The 15,835-nt window shown below is 36.7% G+C and overlaps 3 protein-coding genes across 3 annotated transcripts in view; 2 read left to right on the top strand and 1 right to left on the bottom strand.

Annotated features, from left to right (window-relative positions):
• Positions 1-15,835, top strand: part of LOC136814452 (uncharacterized) — a 792,139-nt gene that overhangs the window by 188,471 nt on the left and 587,833 nt on the right. The window lies entirely within an intron of this gene.
• LOC136814420 (adenosine receptor A2b-like) lies at positions 851-3,731 on the top strand. Its single transcript, XM_067070964.1, has 2 exons — positions 851-1,213; positions 2,157-3,731. The coding sequence occupies exons 1-2, from the start codon at positions 871-873 to the stop codon at positions 3,062-3,064; spliced, it is 1,251 nt and encodes a 416-aa protein (XP_066927065.1). The 5' UTR covers positions 851-870; the 3' UTR covers positions 3,065-3,731.
• On the bottom strand, positions 7,515-13,436 carry LOC136814509 (allene oxide synthase-lipoxygenase protein-like). The gene is made up of 8 exons (XM_067071065.1): positions 13,346-13,436; positions 12,733-13,091; positions 11,961-12,114; positions 11,451-11,563; positions 10,519-10,711; positions 9,838-10,205; positions 9,028-9,216; positions 7,515-7,769 (listed from the first exon to the last, which is right to left on the bottom strand). The coding sequence occupies exons 1-8, from the start codon at positions 13,434-13,436 to the stop codon at positions 7,515-7,517; spliced, it is 1,722 nt and encodes a 573-aa protein (XP_066927166.1).

The following is a 15,835-nucleotide window of genomic DNA, read 5'->3' as shown; positions in this document are numbered from 1 at the left end:
TTAAAAATGTATTTTGATTGGTGATTATATACTGGGTGTCCCAACGAGTGTTTGTTACTGTCGGGGTATACATTCATTGTACATTTTCATTTTTACAAAACTTGATCGTGAGGCTGTTACAATCTACTCCTCTTCGTTTTATAAATGGCAAATGGCATCAGAACTTCAAGAATTCTTTAATAAGATATATATTCTTCCCGAGTTTCCTGAATACCCTCATTTAAGTGGCTCAACGATTTAGCTTCAAGTTAGTGCTCGATGTAAAAACTCTCCTGTTCAGGTTATCTGAGTAACAAGACCTTTTTAGTCTTAAAGTTTGTCCTGTTGTGCTTGTTTTCTTAAAACAGTGATTTGAATGACCTTTCAGTTTTGTTGATTGATAAGGTATCTCGTTTTGCGGTCGAATTTGATACTTATTAACAGGGAAGTTTGGGGTTTTTTCTTTCACCTAAAGAATTACTTTTCAACAACCCTTAAAATATGATACTTTGTTGGAAGGATGATCACAGATTTTTTTTCTATTCTGGAGAAAATTGAAAAGCTTATGTTAGGGATGTGAAGTATTTGGAAGTGTTTCGTACTTATAACTTTTCAAGAAACGATTTCTTGACCTCGCGGGATTTTTAACCCGCAAAAGCATTGTCTTAATTTCAGACATCTACAAAACTGCAGGTAGTATAGTGTATAAGAGCATAAATTCGTTAGTGGATGCCAGCGACGTAGTGAAAGTACGGTTGTACAGTAATCTCTCTCTAATTCAAAGAAACGTCTTTGTCCCACCAAGATCGAATTAGAGAGAGGTAGCTGTATTTATTTGGCAATTTTATTCTTAACTGTACCTTTTCTTATTTACAGGGTATACTCATTAAAATGTTGAATTTAACAACAACCGTGACTCCAGATACAAACCAATTTAATATCACATGTAATGGTACCCTTGTTACACATAACACAACCAATATAACATGCATCCCAAATAATACAAAGGCCGTCAATTTTCCAATACCTGAATACCAGCCCTCCGTATGGGAGATTGTATCGTTATGTTTTATCTCCGTCATTGTGATTTTCGTCAATCTGTTGGTTATACTGGCGTATTTTAATGGAGCTCGAAGATTAAGAACTAAAACCAATTTATTTGTTATTAACTTGGCTGTTACAGATACGATGGTTGGATTGATTTCAATACCATTCTGGATTTCTTCGTTGCTCAGTAAGTGATGATATTCATGACGTAATGTTTTCTGCGGATATTTCCCAGATTTTTGCATTTTTGCACCAGTAGTGGCAAATCAAAGCTAGAGAAAAATTGTTTAATATTTGTCATTACTGGCAAAACACCTCTGTTCAAAAGAAAACATTATGTAATGAATGGATCAAATTCCAATTTTAAACTTGTACAGAGTCACTTAGCTTACATTTTCAATAATAAAAAAGGGTCGAGATCTGCTCTTGGTACGAGATAGAGCTACTTTTTGGACATTCTTACCTCATAATTCGTTAAATGCGATTTTAGGGATAACACCGTTTATTGAGATACAATGCTTTAGAAACCGGTATAAAAAATGCAGCTTGGGAAAAATGTTGCAGACCCGGGTAAATTGCATACCACTGCTCCTCTCCCTACACGACTTTGAGTTGTAGATTCAATACTGATTTTGTAAATCGTCTTCTCTTGCACATAAACCCTTTGGAAAGCATTTTTGAGTCTACTAGGAAGAATTGAAGTCAGAGTTCTATGTCTATGCACTGACCTTTATATATTCCTGGACCAGGTTACTCAATCCCAGCCAACCTAAAGTCTTTGATCCGAGTTTTTTTTTGAAATTGGTACCCTAATGGCGGCACTACTCAATAGCGGTGAAAATGCATCGAGAGCGCTAGATCTAATTTTCCTCGAATACTTTTGATGATAATAGTGCCGGTAGACGTAAATTTTTTTGGCTTCTTTTCGGGTACCAATTCCAAAACAAACTCTGATCAAAGATGGTGGATATAGCTTGGTCCAGGGATATATAAAGGTTAGTGTGTCTATGTCTAAATCAATGCGGCGGCTTCGGATATTCTACCATTACATCTGGTAAACCCGTCTACCCAGTCTCTACAGGTTAAAGTATCTCCAATGATAACAATGATAACTCTTTTTTTCCTCATAGACTTTATCACGAAGAATCATCCGTTATACAAATATCTCATCATATTGGATGTTCTCTTTGGAACGACGTCAATCTTCTCCTTAACCGCCATCAGTTTTGAACGTATGTTCGCTGTCAAATATCCGACAACACATCATAATCTCAACGATCCACCGTTTTATTTTATAATCGGAATCATTTGGTGTATAGGAATTTTAACAGCTGGTATTCGATACAATTTTCCGAATCCTGTTGGTGAGAAATATTACACTCTAGCCGTCCTCATTGTAGCTTTTCTTCTACCGTTAGTGATCATCGTGTGTTGTTATTTCATGCTTTTTTACACGGCACGATCCATGATGGTTGCCAGTAACCAAGAGAACAATTTATCACGTGATTTACGTGTAGCTAAGACCATTTCGATTATTATTGGACTTTTTGTCATATGCTGGTTACCTTTCTTCACAGTAAACATGTGTTATTATTTTGGTACACCGTCTTTAAGAACGAAAATGTTGTCTTCCATTGGACTTATATCAGCCACTAAAGGGATGCATTATTCAAATTCCATGATGAACTTTTTCGTATATGCAGTTCGTTCACCTGATTTTCGAACGGCTTTTAAAGCTTTATTGTGTAGTCGTTGTGATAAGAAAGTCCTGCGAGAGCGATTACGGACTTTTTCGAACGCTCATATGCTGCTTCCAGGATCTTTACGAGTTCAGAGATTAAAGACTTCAACAACTTCTGGAGGGTCTGGAGGAAGTCTTACAAACGTTACAACGCTACAAACTACCCCTAATCAAAGTTTGGTTAATTTACAGAACAATTCAGGCTCTCTTTCACTCTTGAGAAGTGATTCAGGTGCAACCTCCTTATTAAGAAATGGTAAAATACCGAACAATAATGATGATAATGTTTTCAATTGAAGATACACTAAAGATTGATATATATTTTTCTATTAAATGGGGTTTCTTACTAACAGATTAACCCATGGCCTAGGTTCACCCTTACGGGTTGATGTCGGTAACGTGGTGGGTCAAAATTGGGGCAAATCGAGAGTTGGAATTCTGGCGCCCTGCATTAAAAAAAAATCTTTGTAAAAGTTACTTAACGAGTTGCCCCCTGTTGCCACTTCGCTCCTGGTTTATCTGCAATCATGGTCGTAATATTTGAGAAAAAAGGGAAATTCACCGGGAAATTTTGAAACCACAATCGATTTGTAGGTGCTCTAAAGTAGGTTGGAAGGGTAGAGTTTTAACATAAGACTTCAGACTTAGGCCTCTTTTGACGTCAATGCAATGACTTTCTTCAAGCTTTTCCAAACAAAGATTTTAGCTTCCAACTTTTTTCCCAAGCAACTCCTGCTTACTCTAACTAACTCTAACTAAATATCTGATGTGCTATCCACTTATACATAATTGAAACTAAATATATTGAGAACACGTTCAGACAATCCTGCTTGAAAATTTCAAATAGCATCAGCCATTAATTTATTTAGGTATGGTTTTTCTATTACAAATATCTTTAAAATTGGTTAATAACAACTGCTTTCAAAATTCTTCAAACAACGAAATTGTCATAATTCTAAGTGGCTTTTTTGCGTGTTTTTTTTGACGGCCCTCGTATTTTCAATCTTCATTTTGTACTTATAAGATAGAAGCAAGTTAAAAAACACAATATTTTTCTCAACATGCATTCACTATAAAATATGTTTGTAACATTATTTATTAAGCCTTTAGCAAGTATTCAATAGTAGTATAGTTATATTCATAAAAAAGTAGTATTTTAATGGAATTATACAGCCTGATACTCTGGTCCCGAGATCCCAAAGATTCCACGTCTTTGTTGGAATTACAATTTTTAATGAGAACATCCAAAGTTTTTGAAGCCTAAAAATTGTCTAAAATGTTTTTGTTTTCACCATTGTGTGATTATTTTTTCCATTTTTATAAGAAATCCGGTGAGTCCAATAATCCTAAAAATGTTCTGCGTCATTCTTTATAACCTAATTATCGAAGACTTGATAAGATGCTCTTATATAGTTTGTTGTTATAAAAAAACGTGTATTTTAACGCATATTACTTGACATGATAATTAATAAATCATTTTTGGCTGCCGCCCGGGGGGGGGGGTGGTAGGATGGGTACTTAGGCAAAAATGGATGATGGGTATGTGCGGACGGTAAGAGTCGGTTTTTTCACCTTTCAAAGTCTCTCTAAGGGTCGGAAAAATTAGAAAGTTTTAAATTAGTCTCTCTAAGGGTCGGAAAATTCAAGATTTTTAGGAATTTTTTTGATTTATAGAGAAAAAATTGTAATAAAGTCTCTCTAAGGGTATGATTTTTTTCAAAAATCGAAAAATAAATTTCAAAAAGTCTCTCTATAAGGGTCACCTTTTCAGCAAAAATCAGTCTCTCTAAGGGTCGGTTTTCGGAGGTCCCGTCCGCACATACCCCTCATTCGCCAATTCTAGTACCCCTCCCCCGGGGGCTGCCGTGATACTCACTTTTCTTAATATATAAATCTGACATATTTAAGCGTATTAGTAGTATAGTGGATATAAACCTTGATTCCCATCTGGGAGGTCCGGGTTCGATTTTCACTCGTTGCTATGATCCACTTGGCAAGTGAATGAACCTTCCCCCGGGTCGACCCATGCCTTGCGAGGGGAACTGGGTACCGTCACTCTGATAAAAGAGTATGGAGTGTGTGCCAGTCATTTTATGTGGTTTGGTGACGATAGGTGTTCAACACTTGCAAAGATGTATACCCCCCCGTGCCGTGTAGTTTGAGTACAGGGTTAGCAGTGTCTGGTAAGCGTAGTAATAGCATACCGTCGCGAATCTAAAAATAGACATTGATTTTTATGTTTGACTGAAATTCAATCCCATCATCATTTGCGTTTATTACGCTTGCACGCAAATTACACTCAATTACAAAGAAAAAGTTATAACTTTCACGACTTTTGAATTGAGACGAAAAGGATTGTGGGATTGAATTTCGGTCAAATGAGAGAAGTAATAATCATGACGTTTGCACGACGAAGCGCTATTTCCCTATCTTAGGGTAGGTATACATGGATGGGCCCATTCCGGATGATTTGGAGGGTTCACTTCTCTTTGACTCTTTGACATATACCAAATTGAAAAAACACATTCTAACTTTACGAAATCCCGACCAAAGATATAAGTGCGGTCTTTTGAAGGGTTAATAGTTAATTTTACTTTACGGGTAGAAAATTGAGAAAAACGAAGCTTTTTTAGCGGAACTTTGGAAAGTCGTTTTTTGCTCTGAGATAGTCAAAAAGTGCATCTTTGCTCAAAATTGACTAGAATTACTCTGCACTAAAGGGTCCAATTTTGAGAACTTGATTTTTGTCCTCAATAGTTTTTGAGTTGAAGGAACCAAAGCGATGACTACTTTGATTTGGCTTTATCGGGAAATTGGAGTAAATGAGGGGCTTTCCAAATCAATGTGACATGGGGGTTTAGGAAAGTGGATAAATTTGTCTTATTTTTTTCATTTCTTCCAAGAATTTATTTTATGAAAAAAGATAAGAATTTTAAAGATAATCGGGTTGCTTTGTGATGTGTCCATCTTAATGGGAATTTTCAATTGTTTGATTTTACGTTTTAGAAAAATAAAGAACCCGTCAATTAGTAAAGAATACCGAGTTTATGTATGTGTGTTTTTCAGCGACGGAGACGGTAAGGTTCTAATTTGACTAGATCCTGACCAGCTGAGGACGACGGTAAATCAGCACTTTTACCGTCCTCGATTTTGCGGGGCGGAATTGCGGGTTTTTCCAAATCACTTCAGTCACTCTACCGTCCTCAAAAGTGCAAATACATAAACTCGGTATTCATGATATGCACCCTTGCAATGTCTTCTGACATTACATCACGGACCCAACAGCTGATTGGTTGTAAGTGACGTAAAATCAGCTAATATGTCACTTGCAACCAATCAGCTGTTGGGTCCATAGAAGACATTGCAATGGTGCATATCATGAATAGTAAGGTAAATTCTTTTTGATTATTCCCCATTAAATGTAAAACATACAACAATCAAAGCATACAACAATTAATAAATATCCTAACAATTTTTAAATATGGATACTATTTGTCAACCATCTTGGTTCCAAATACTGATATCCAAGTTGATTGTTTGCTTTGCGCTGAGCATTTCTTTGAGCCAGAGTTTTCTGGACATTTGTAATCAAACGGTGTTGATATTTGCGGATGATTTTTCGAAATTTCTGGTCTGTAATTTGTTCCCAGTATCCAAAGATTCGATTGATTCGGAAACTTGCTAATGTTCCAAGGAAAGTGGTCGCGGTCTGAGGAGGTAGAGAAGAAGTATTGATGAAAATTGTATCTTGAACATTAATGTGTTGAAAAGTTTAAAGACTCCGCGTTTGTTTTTTTTGGATTTGCCATGGGCACATTGCTTGCATTACTTACTTACTGTGAGAAAATGAATGATAATCCCGGGGGGGCAGCCAAGCAAAATGACTGACGGGTATGTGCGGGCACTAAGGGTGTATTTTTCAAGGCATCCGAAATGCACTGTAAGGGTGGGTTTTTTGCCGCCTGCGCTGTAAGGGTACGAATTTCTAAATTCTAACAAAAATGAAATTGTCCAGTCAAAGTTTTTTTAAGGGATTCAATCCCCTTTACCTAATTCTTTTCAAATATTGGATCAAGTACGTATTGGATCCCTTTTTAGATGCAAAGTTTCAAAATTTCCATTTCAATCACTTCAGGGAAAAAAGCTGGACTGCACTGCAAGGGTATTCAACTTGGCGAAAAATGCACTGTAAGGGTATATTTTTCAGGAAAAACCACTGCACTGTAAGGGTGCGATTTTGAACGCCAATTTTTAGCCCGCACATATCGTCAGTCCAAAATCCGACTGCCCCCCCCCCCGGGATGATAATACACTCCTCTTGGGATTGGTTCAAAAAGTTAATCACATGATCAAAAAGTGAGCAAAACAAAATAATTTTCCAACGCAAGTTCAAGTTCGCAACCATAGAAAGAAACAAAATGCTTCCAGACTGGGGTTTCTTATACGGACTATGGTGTTATACTTTAATGGGATAAACTTTCGCGGGGATTAAATTTCGCGGATTTCGCGGATTTGGGTGTCATCCGCGAAAATCCGCGAAATTAAATCCCAATGGAAATTTGGAAGGGCCTCATCTGCGAAATATTTCTAATCAAAATTCAAAATATGTCAAATAAATACTTTTTGAATGGTTACTTGCATCAAAAAGGCACAAATAATGTGTATTTCAACAACCAATATGCATGATTTGACATGTGTAAAGATACAAAATCGTGAAAATCCCCGCAAAATTTAAGCCCATTCTGCGTTAACAATATATTTGAACTTGTCGTAACATTTTTATTGCAGGATGATGATTACCAAATATGAAAGCTGATGGTAAACTTTGGAGTAATGTCAAAGGAATTCCACTTTTATCTTCATACAATTTGATGGGCGAGACAGGGCGGAATTCGGGCGTAGCATAATTGACTGCAGTGTGGATAACATTGTACCATAAGAATCTTTGAAGGAATGTTTCAAGTTGTTTCTTCTTGTAAAACGTGGTTGGGAAGCCTACCATCTGAATAAAAAAGAGCGAGGGGAAAAAGTTGATGTTTAGATTTGCATTGGGCTTTTCGAGAAATAGTCCGTGCCGCCTGTTGAGGATATCAGATATCCAGGGGATTAACAATTTTTGTTAAAAGTGACGATCCAGGGGGTAAAGTGTCTTTTCAAGTAAAAAATAACGATATCCAGGGGTAAGCATCTTTATAAGAGAGGATATCCAGGGGGTTGAGCATATTTTTAAGAGTGGATATCCGAGTCTTTACTAATAAAGTAGGATATCCAGGGGGTTCGATACTTCAAAAAATCAAAATCCTCAACAATGGGGGTAAAAATCTTTTTCTGGAAAAGCCCAATATTTGATCTTTGGGTGAGGTTTTCAAATAACATTTCAAAACCAATACGCTAATTCGACCGCTCTTGACACGCGCTGAACGTGGATTTTGTAACAGCTCAAACTCATGCCAGTCTTTAGTTCGCCAAGTATGTTTCTGATAGCGCTTGTATGTAAAAGTACCACATCCATAAGTAAATTCAGCTGAAGTTAAAAGCTTTAGTTAAGACGGTCCACCCTTCGCCCTGCCTAGCTTAATTGTTACAGAAGGCAAAACATTACGTTGATATACCACATAGTAGTTAGTACGCAAAAAGGAATACACCTTTTCGACCGTAGTCACGCGTTCATGTGCGTGCCACTTTATTATTCAATTTACCACCCTAAGTAGTAGTGAAGTGGTCATCGTTCTTGACTTCCGTGCTGGAGGTAAGGGTTTGATTCCCACGGTGCTGCGATTCACTTGCCAAGTGTACCTTGGCCCGGGTCAACCCATACCATGTGAATAGGGTACCATGGGAATAGGGTACCATCACTCTGATACAAGAGTATGGGGAGATATGCTGGACATTGAATGTGGTGTGGTGATGGTACTCATATGTTCAGTACCTGCGAGAACGCAAGGTTCTCCCGTACTGTTCGAGTATCATCATCGATACAGCACGGCTCTGATGTGTCGCGAGCACATAGTGCAATGTCTGGTAAGCGCTGTGATTTCCCTATCTAGGGGTAAGAAACTATCCCGGGATAGGGCCCGGTCCGATGATATCTGAGGGTTAGCTTCTCTCTCTCTCTTACCACCCTAAACTCGATCCAACCTTTTTTTTACACTTTTTTCTATTGTCTTTAGGCGCAATAAAAGGACTGGGACGGTTTTAGGATGGTAAAACGGCAATTGGCAGCTACGGTCGATAAGGAGGAATGAATAATTTTTACTCACCTTTCCTTTGGAGCTATCAGAAAGTTCGGCAACCCATCCTTGTAGTTCGTGGTCATCTTTGATGCAATTGTGGTGATCGTAGATGGATTCGACCCATTCCTTGGCAAACCTACCGTATTCTGCAAGCAATACAGCAGCATCGTCGCGGAAAGGGTAATATTTGATTCGTCTGTCGTCCATGCCTTGTCCCTGAGATAATAACATTTACAAGAAGTCATGAGGGTAGTTTTTTCTTGCATCTTTTAATGCAACAAATAGTTTAGATCTGAGTGACTTTTTCCAAGTCCCTAGAGTGCATCTTTTTGCAAATTCTTTCTCAAAGTTATTGTTCCAATTTTTCATTTGAGTTTATTTTGCTTTTGGCTATTTAAGATTCTTAATACTATATCGAATCAAAACCTAGGTTATAAATCTTAGAGTTAGGTCCTAAATCTTAGGAAATCTACTAGTAGAGTTTGTTATAAAGTTGAGCTTTAAGAAATAAAGTGAAACCTGTAATTTCATATCAAAAAACGAATACTTTATTGTTATACCTTAAATTACATTGCTCCACAAAACCACAGGTAGTAAGAGGAGTACGATTGCTTAGAGGGTGCAAGCAATAGACGATATCGGCTTTCCGAATTCTCCCCGAATAATTACCAATGATGCATTGCGCAGAAAGTCAATATCGTCCGTGAATTTTTTTGCGCAATGCATCATGGGTAATCATTCGGGGAGAATTCGGAAAGCCGATATCGTCTATTATAAATAATAAGAATATTTCAATGAAGAAGTATGTCACTATGAGTATTTCAAAAGCAACTATACCTTAATAAACCCATCAAAGGTGAAAGTTTCATAATTTCTCTCATCGATTGCTTTCTTTGCCAAGATACGTGGCCCGTTAGCGCCGACGGCGAAAATTTGGTCAATAGACTCTCCTTTCTCAGTAACCGAATTAAACGTTAAAGTGATGTGTGGGACAGTTCCCTCACAATGGTATTTGAAGAAGTTATAAAGTGGATGTCTGGTGCTCAAGTGACGTCTGAATGATAAACAGTAGATGGTGGTGACAAAATGCACGCTACCCAGGTGAACTTTGCCGTGACAATACTGGATAGCGGTCTGTTCGACTTGTGCTTTCAATAAAAGCCATTCTTGTGCTTGGCTGTTGGATGGAGTCAAAACTCTGGAGTCTGAAAAAAGAAAATGTAAAGGCAGATGAACACTACAATATGTCCCAAAAGGCGAATCCTCATAGCTTATGCAAAATGTTATGACTCAATATTTCAATCTAAAAAGCCTAGATTCAGTCTTCTTGGGAATTGAATGTCCATTGATTGAACAGAAAACTATTTAATTCTAAGTCCACTTTAGATGTTGAGTCTTGAACATTTTTTTCATTAAAAAATTGACACACTGTACTTCAAAGTTACTTTGAAGAGAATTGTATCAATTGGCACACGTGCATCTAAAGTAAACATTTGTATCAATTGAAATAACCCTAACCGTTATTAGGATCCTCTTGGATGGCCACAACAGCTAAGTTACCATCTTCCTTCAGAATGAAGACGGCAATTGGTGATCGAACTTTTCGAAGTTGTCGGCTATCAGTACGGTTGGCATCGGTTAAATCGATCGAATTCATGAAATCGTCCATTTCGTCGATGTACTGGACAAATAATCGTTCGTCGGCAAGGGCCTGAATGAGAGTTTTTTATATACTTATTGCAATTGACCCAAATTTACCGGTGTTACTTCAAGTGGAAATTCACCGAAGCTTATTTCTTAAGATAAACTTTTCAAATAGAGAAGAATATATTTTCATCGAATCTGACATCCTGGCTGGCAACTTTAGTTTTCTTTTAGTTAGAATTTTGACTATGTGTCACTGGCAACACGAGCTTGCAGAATTTTTTATTCTTTATGATATAAATAAATTTTTGTCAAAGTTAATTCTTCTCTAACGTGGATGAAATTATTCGCTTAGTTTTTCTGCTACAGCACCGAAGGACTAGACACCCCTGTGTCACAGACCCGCTGAGACCCCAGCCCCACTGGAAAATTCGGCGAAAATTTTGTTCCCGGTAGGAAAATACTCTTGAATTTCAGCCCCACTGGAAAATTGACTTTAACTTGATCCCCCATTCGATATTCAATGTTTAAAAATTATACTTCAAAACCATCCCAACTGGAATTTTTAACCTTGGAATAATAGAATATCTATCCCCATTGGGATTTCAATAAGAATTTTTATCCCCACTGAGGAAAAGTTCCACCGGGCCTGTGAGACAAGGGTGTTATTAGAAAATCTCCCTGTATTTTATCCTACACCGTCTGTTATGGATCACTTACAAAATTTTAATCGTAACACTTTATGATTATATGGCTAAAACGGATTCAGAATCAAATTTCTGACAACAAGTTTGTAGCAAGTGTACCTGTTCGATAGTCAGTTCAACGTGATCATTGATCTTCATCTTGAAATTTTCGAAAAACCTCATATTCAAAACACTTTCCAATCTCTCAAATGTGATTCCACGCTTCTCAGTTTCTAAAAGAATAGGCAATGAACTCGGCAATGAATTCCATGCATTAAAATGCACGGCTGTCAGTCTTGGATACCCTAACAATATCTTTTCTTATCTTTTCTTGTATTTTTTACTTACAATTTTATCTACACTATGGATTGATCTGATCAAATTGTAGACTCTTTGCAACCTCGTCCCCGTGTACTCCAGGCTTTATTTACGTTACTGATAGATGTCAGAGAATATTATCTAGCGCTATCAGTAAGCATCAAAAAGCTGATTATATGCAGGGAACGAGGTTTAACTCTTTGCTAAGGATAGACAAGTTGAAAGGGAGTGTAAATGTTTTTTTTCTTATGCGTCGGCAAAAAATTCAATCGGTACTGCCTTGCAAAAGTGCTAATACCCGACATCACTCACCATCACAATAAACTTTCTTCATAAAGATAGGACAAATTCCAGCCAATCGTCGTTGAGTGAATGCATCATCTGTTTCCCAGTATTTGTTGGTGCTGTGATCGGTGAAATCGGGATATTGAGTCGGATTCGCAAAATATTGTTGAGTTCGTAATTGCTGCAAGAGAAAAAATCCTGATTAAATGTTAAGCTAGGCTTCCCAACTGACACACAACGTTGTTTCGACGTTTATCTAACGTTCACAACATCCAACGTTGCGTGAAAAATTTCCAAACTCAAACCCAGTCCCTTATTTCGCGTTTTTGATGGTTCAATCGATTACTCTTTTTTCGAGGATGGATATTCTCAATTTTATTGTTTAAAGAACAAAATCGAGCGCCTAAGACCAAAACTTTGGTGTTTCTTATAATGGACGTTGCAGTTAAGAAGGGTTTTTATGGAGTCTACATAAGAGGGGTGTCATGAGGTTAACCCATACTTATTAATTGCTTGAAATTATAGTCCGTATAAAAAACCCTAGTTTAGAAACTTATTGTTTTAAATTTTTGTTCGCTCATTTCCTTTGTTAATATCAAATGATAAAAATCGATTTACTCAGTTTTTGATCACCAAGTACTCCTCTTGGGATTGGTTAAGATTTAATCACATGATCAAAAAGGTAAGCAAAAACATTATTTGTCAAGTTCAAGTGAGAAACAATGGAAAGTAACAAAGACTTCCAAACCAGGGTTTTTATACAGACTACAGTATGTTGAAATTCATTCAAAAAGCTTACAGCAAGAGCACCATTCCATGCTTGATGTAAGGCCACGTATTCTCGATTAGTGACAAACGGGAAACTTTTGAATGCTTGAAACAGGGGTGGCATGATTTTCTCAGTCACTATATTACGCATAGTTGCTAACAACATCATGTAGCGTGATTCGAATGGATCGATTGCGTAATAATACTGGATAGCGTCAGTTGATTGGTTCAACCAAGGTATGTCGTTCTTGAAAAGGAACGATGTTTGTGACGGTGTTTTAGTATTGCCGTCTGTTAGTTGGTACCAGTAGCGTGCGCGTTGAATATCGACCAATCGCATTGCAGCGCATGATTGTCTATTGGTTGTTATGGAAACAGGACATTGAGGATCTGTAGGGAAATTTTGAATGACGTAAATAAGATTTGATATATGTTACACAACCAATCCAAGACTTCAAACTTATCAAGTTTCTAAAACTCAAAAACAAAAGACGGGGTATCTCGGACGGAGATTATACACACAATACGCATCCTCTATATCAAAACATATCAGAGGTGATGCGTGCAGCCTAAACTCGGATACGCACGAGCTTGCTTTTTCAAGTTAAAGAAGTTCGATTTAGAGAGAAGAAGAAACAACCTACCCAAGCCATCATACCGGTGACGGTGTGGATGAGCATTAGCCAAAACAACCAGTAAAAGTACAGATAAGATGGTACTCAAATGTCTTCCCATTTTGATTGAAGAAGATTTGACGAGATTTGGTGAACAGTTTTGTGACAATTTTCTTTAATCTGAAATTTAAAAAAAGTTTTACCAAAATACACGAGCTGATTGGTCCTAGCATCCAAAATTAAATCCTTACAAATATTTTGCAATATTGAAATAAGAACACGTCGTTTTATATTATTCGGTTTTCTACATTTACTCAAGTTTTCCATAAAATCATGTAAATTTGATTCTAATTTCTAGATACAGGCTGATCCAAACCCCCGCCAATTTTTACTCAGAGTTTACCAATGAATTTCTCAAGTGATAACCCAACAAAATCTTATCCCATTAAAGAATTAGACAAAAAGTGCTAAACAATCCTTTCTAACTGTATCTTAGTTAAAGGGGTTCGAGAATTCTCGTTCATTTGTAAATTAAGGCGAAAAAACTTTCGGTGACTTTATTTTCTCTTTTCTTTTCTCGATAACTGTTTCAAGATTTACAAATGAATTTAAACATATTTTTGAATGGGGGAGGTGTGGAGGATATATTGTCCGGGGGGTAGCGAAAAATTATCAAAATTTGCCTTGTCCGGGGGTTAAATTTGCTCTGTCCGGGAGGCCAAAAGTAACTTTATCCGGGGGGTAAATCACTGAAAATTGTTATATCCTCCACCTCCCATGTTTAATTTTTTCTGGAAAAAAATCCCAATATAAAAAGCATGACGACTGAAAGTCATTATTTTCTCACGCCCGAATAATACGCCCACGAATGAGAAAATTTTCATCGAACTGGCGCAGAAAGAAGACGACACGAAAATAGACCTTATCGGAGTTTTTGATTTTTCTGAAAAAGCGATGCATTGTGGGATTGTTTCGAGTGTATTACAATAGAATTCCCTCGAGGAATTCCTAAGAGATTTCTATTGTAATACACTCGAAACAATCCCACAATGCATCGCTTTTTTAGAAAAATCAAAAACTCCAATAATGTCTATTTTTAGTGATTGATATTTTCAATATCTTCCAGAAAATGTATACCTCTTCCGAATCTTATCAAGATATGTGATCAAACCCATCTGAAATTTTACCTTTTTACAGATTTTCAAACATTACAATGAATTCACGGTTCTATAACCCTCAAAAGTTTCTACATTGATTCTTCCTGCTCAATAACCTGGTCCAGGTTGATCATTATCAGAACAAGACAAAAGAGCTCGAGTCCGTCAATCCACCAGCCACCATACGTAACTGATGGAACGGGAAAATTTTCAAAGTTTTCCTATCATTGGCAAATATTTTGTTTGATTTCTTTGATTCTTTTGAAAAATGAGGAACAGTGGGCACTCTTGTATTGAAAAATTATAACAAATATTGGTAATGTTAATTAGTACCTAACTATAATTTTTTTAAAGATAAATAAAAACTCTTGTAAACTAATGTTTGCGTTCAAAATCTTCCCTCTAATTAGTCAGCAAAAGAAAAAAAAAAGCCTTTAAAAAATTGCTCAACAATAACCGAAATTTATTGAAACGAATGCCCTCACATAAAGAATTCATTTTCTTTGATATTCTTTCTAAGTTTAAATTAAAACAGAACCAAAGAAATATCAAGACTCTAAAAATTACCGCACGCAAGCTTCAAAAGACCTTTTAATTCGAACAATATTCTACAGTAGTGAAAAAAATATATTGAAATCGAGTCTTGCAATTCTCCATAAATTTTCTCTTCTATTTATCTTACAATGGGGGAACTTCCATTCGAGAAAAATTTCAAAAGTCACTTACTTCCTTCCCTCAACGTCAAACCAATACTGAGGTTAAGCATACAAGGATAATCACGACGACGGACGAAAAATGTAATAGGCTAGTGAGAATACGACATTTGATTGGCTGATACTCACTAGCCTCTTCATTTTTCGTCCGTCATCGTGATTTTACCGATTTACTTAACCTCACTAATGTGTACATTTCTTGTCTTTAATCAATAAAATTCAACAAATTTACTATGTGGAATGATTTCCCTTGAGAAATCACAGATCTGATATGAAAATATAGAATAGCATACCGGCTGCGTTTAGACCAACTGGCATTTGTAATTTGGCATTTGCTCACGAGGGATTCGATTTTAATAGTTTTTCCATTGTATTTTCTGTCATGGCATTTAAGGAATCGTCTTTTTAGAGTCATTACTGAAAAGGTGATTCCCTCAAGTTCAACTTTGACAGATCAAACAATGAAAAGCATGGAATTTCTCAAAAACTGCAGTCATTCAGACTGAAACATTTTGCCGTAGGGCTAGCCTATGGCAAATCTTGCAAATTTTACAATCTATAGAAAGAACTGAATAAAAAACGTGGAAATACTTTAAAAAATCAAAAATGTCATTTTTTCTCTTTGTTTTGGTTCCTTTGTTTGATTTGAA

Source organism: Clytia hemisphaerica, unplaced genomic scaffold, assembly GCF_902728285.1.
Source record: "Clytia hemisphaerica strain Z4C2 unplaced genomic scaffold, Clytia hemisphaerica genome assembly, whole genome shotgun sequence".
Taxonomy (NCBI): Eukaryota; Metazoa; Cnidaria; class Hydrozoa; order Leptothecata; family Clytiidae; genus Clytia; species Clytia hemisphaerica.
The sequence above is the reverse complement of the archived record's forward strand: the minus strand, read 5'-3'. Positions and strand labels throughout refer to the sequence as shown.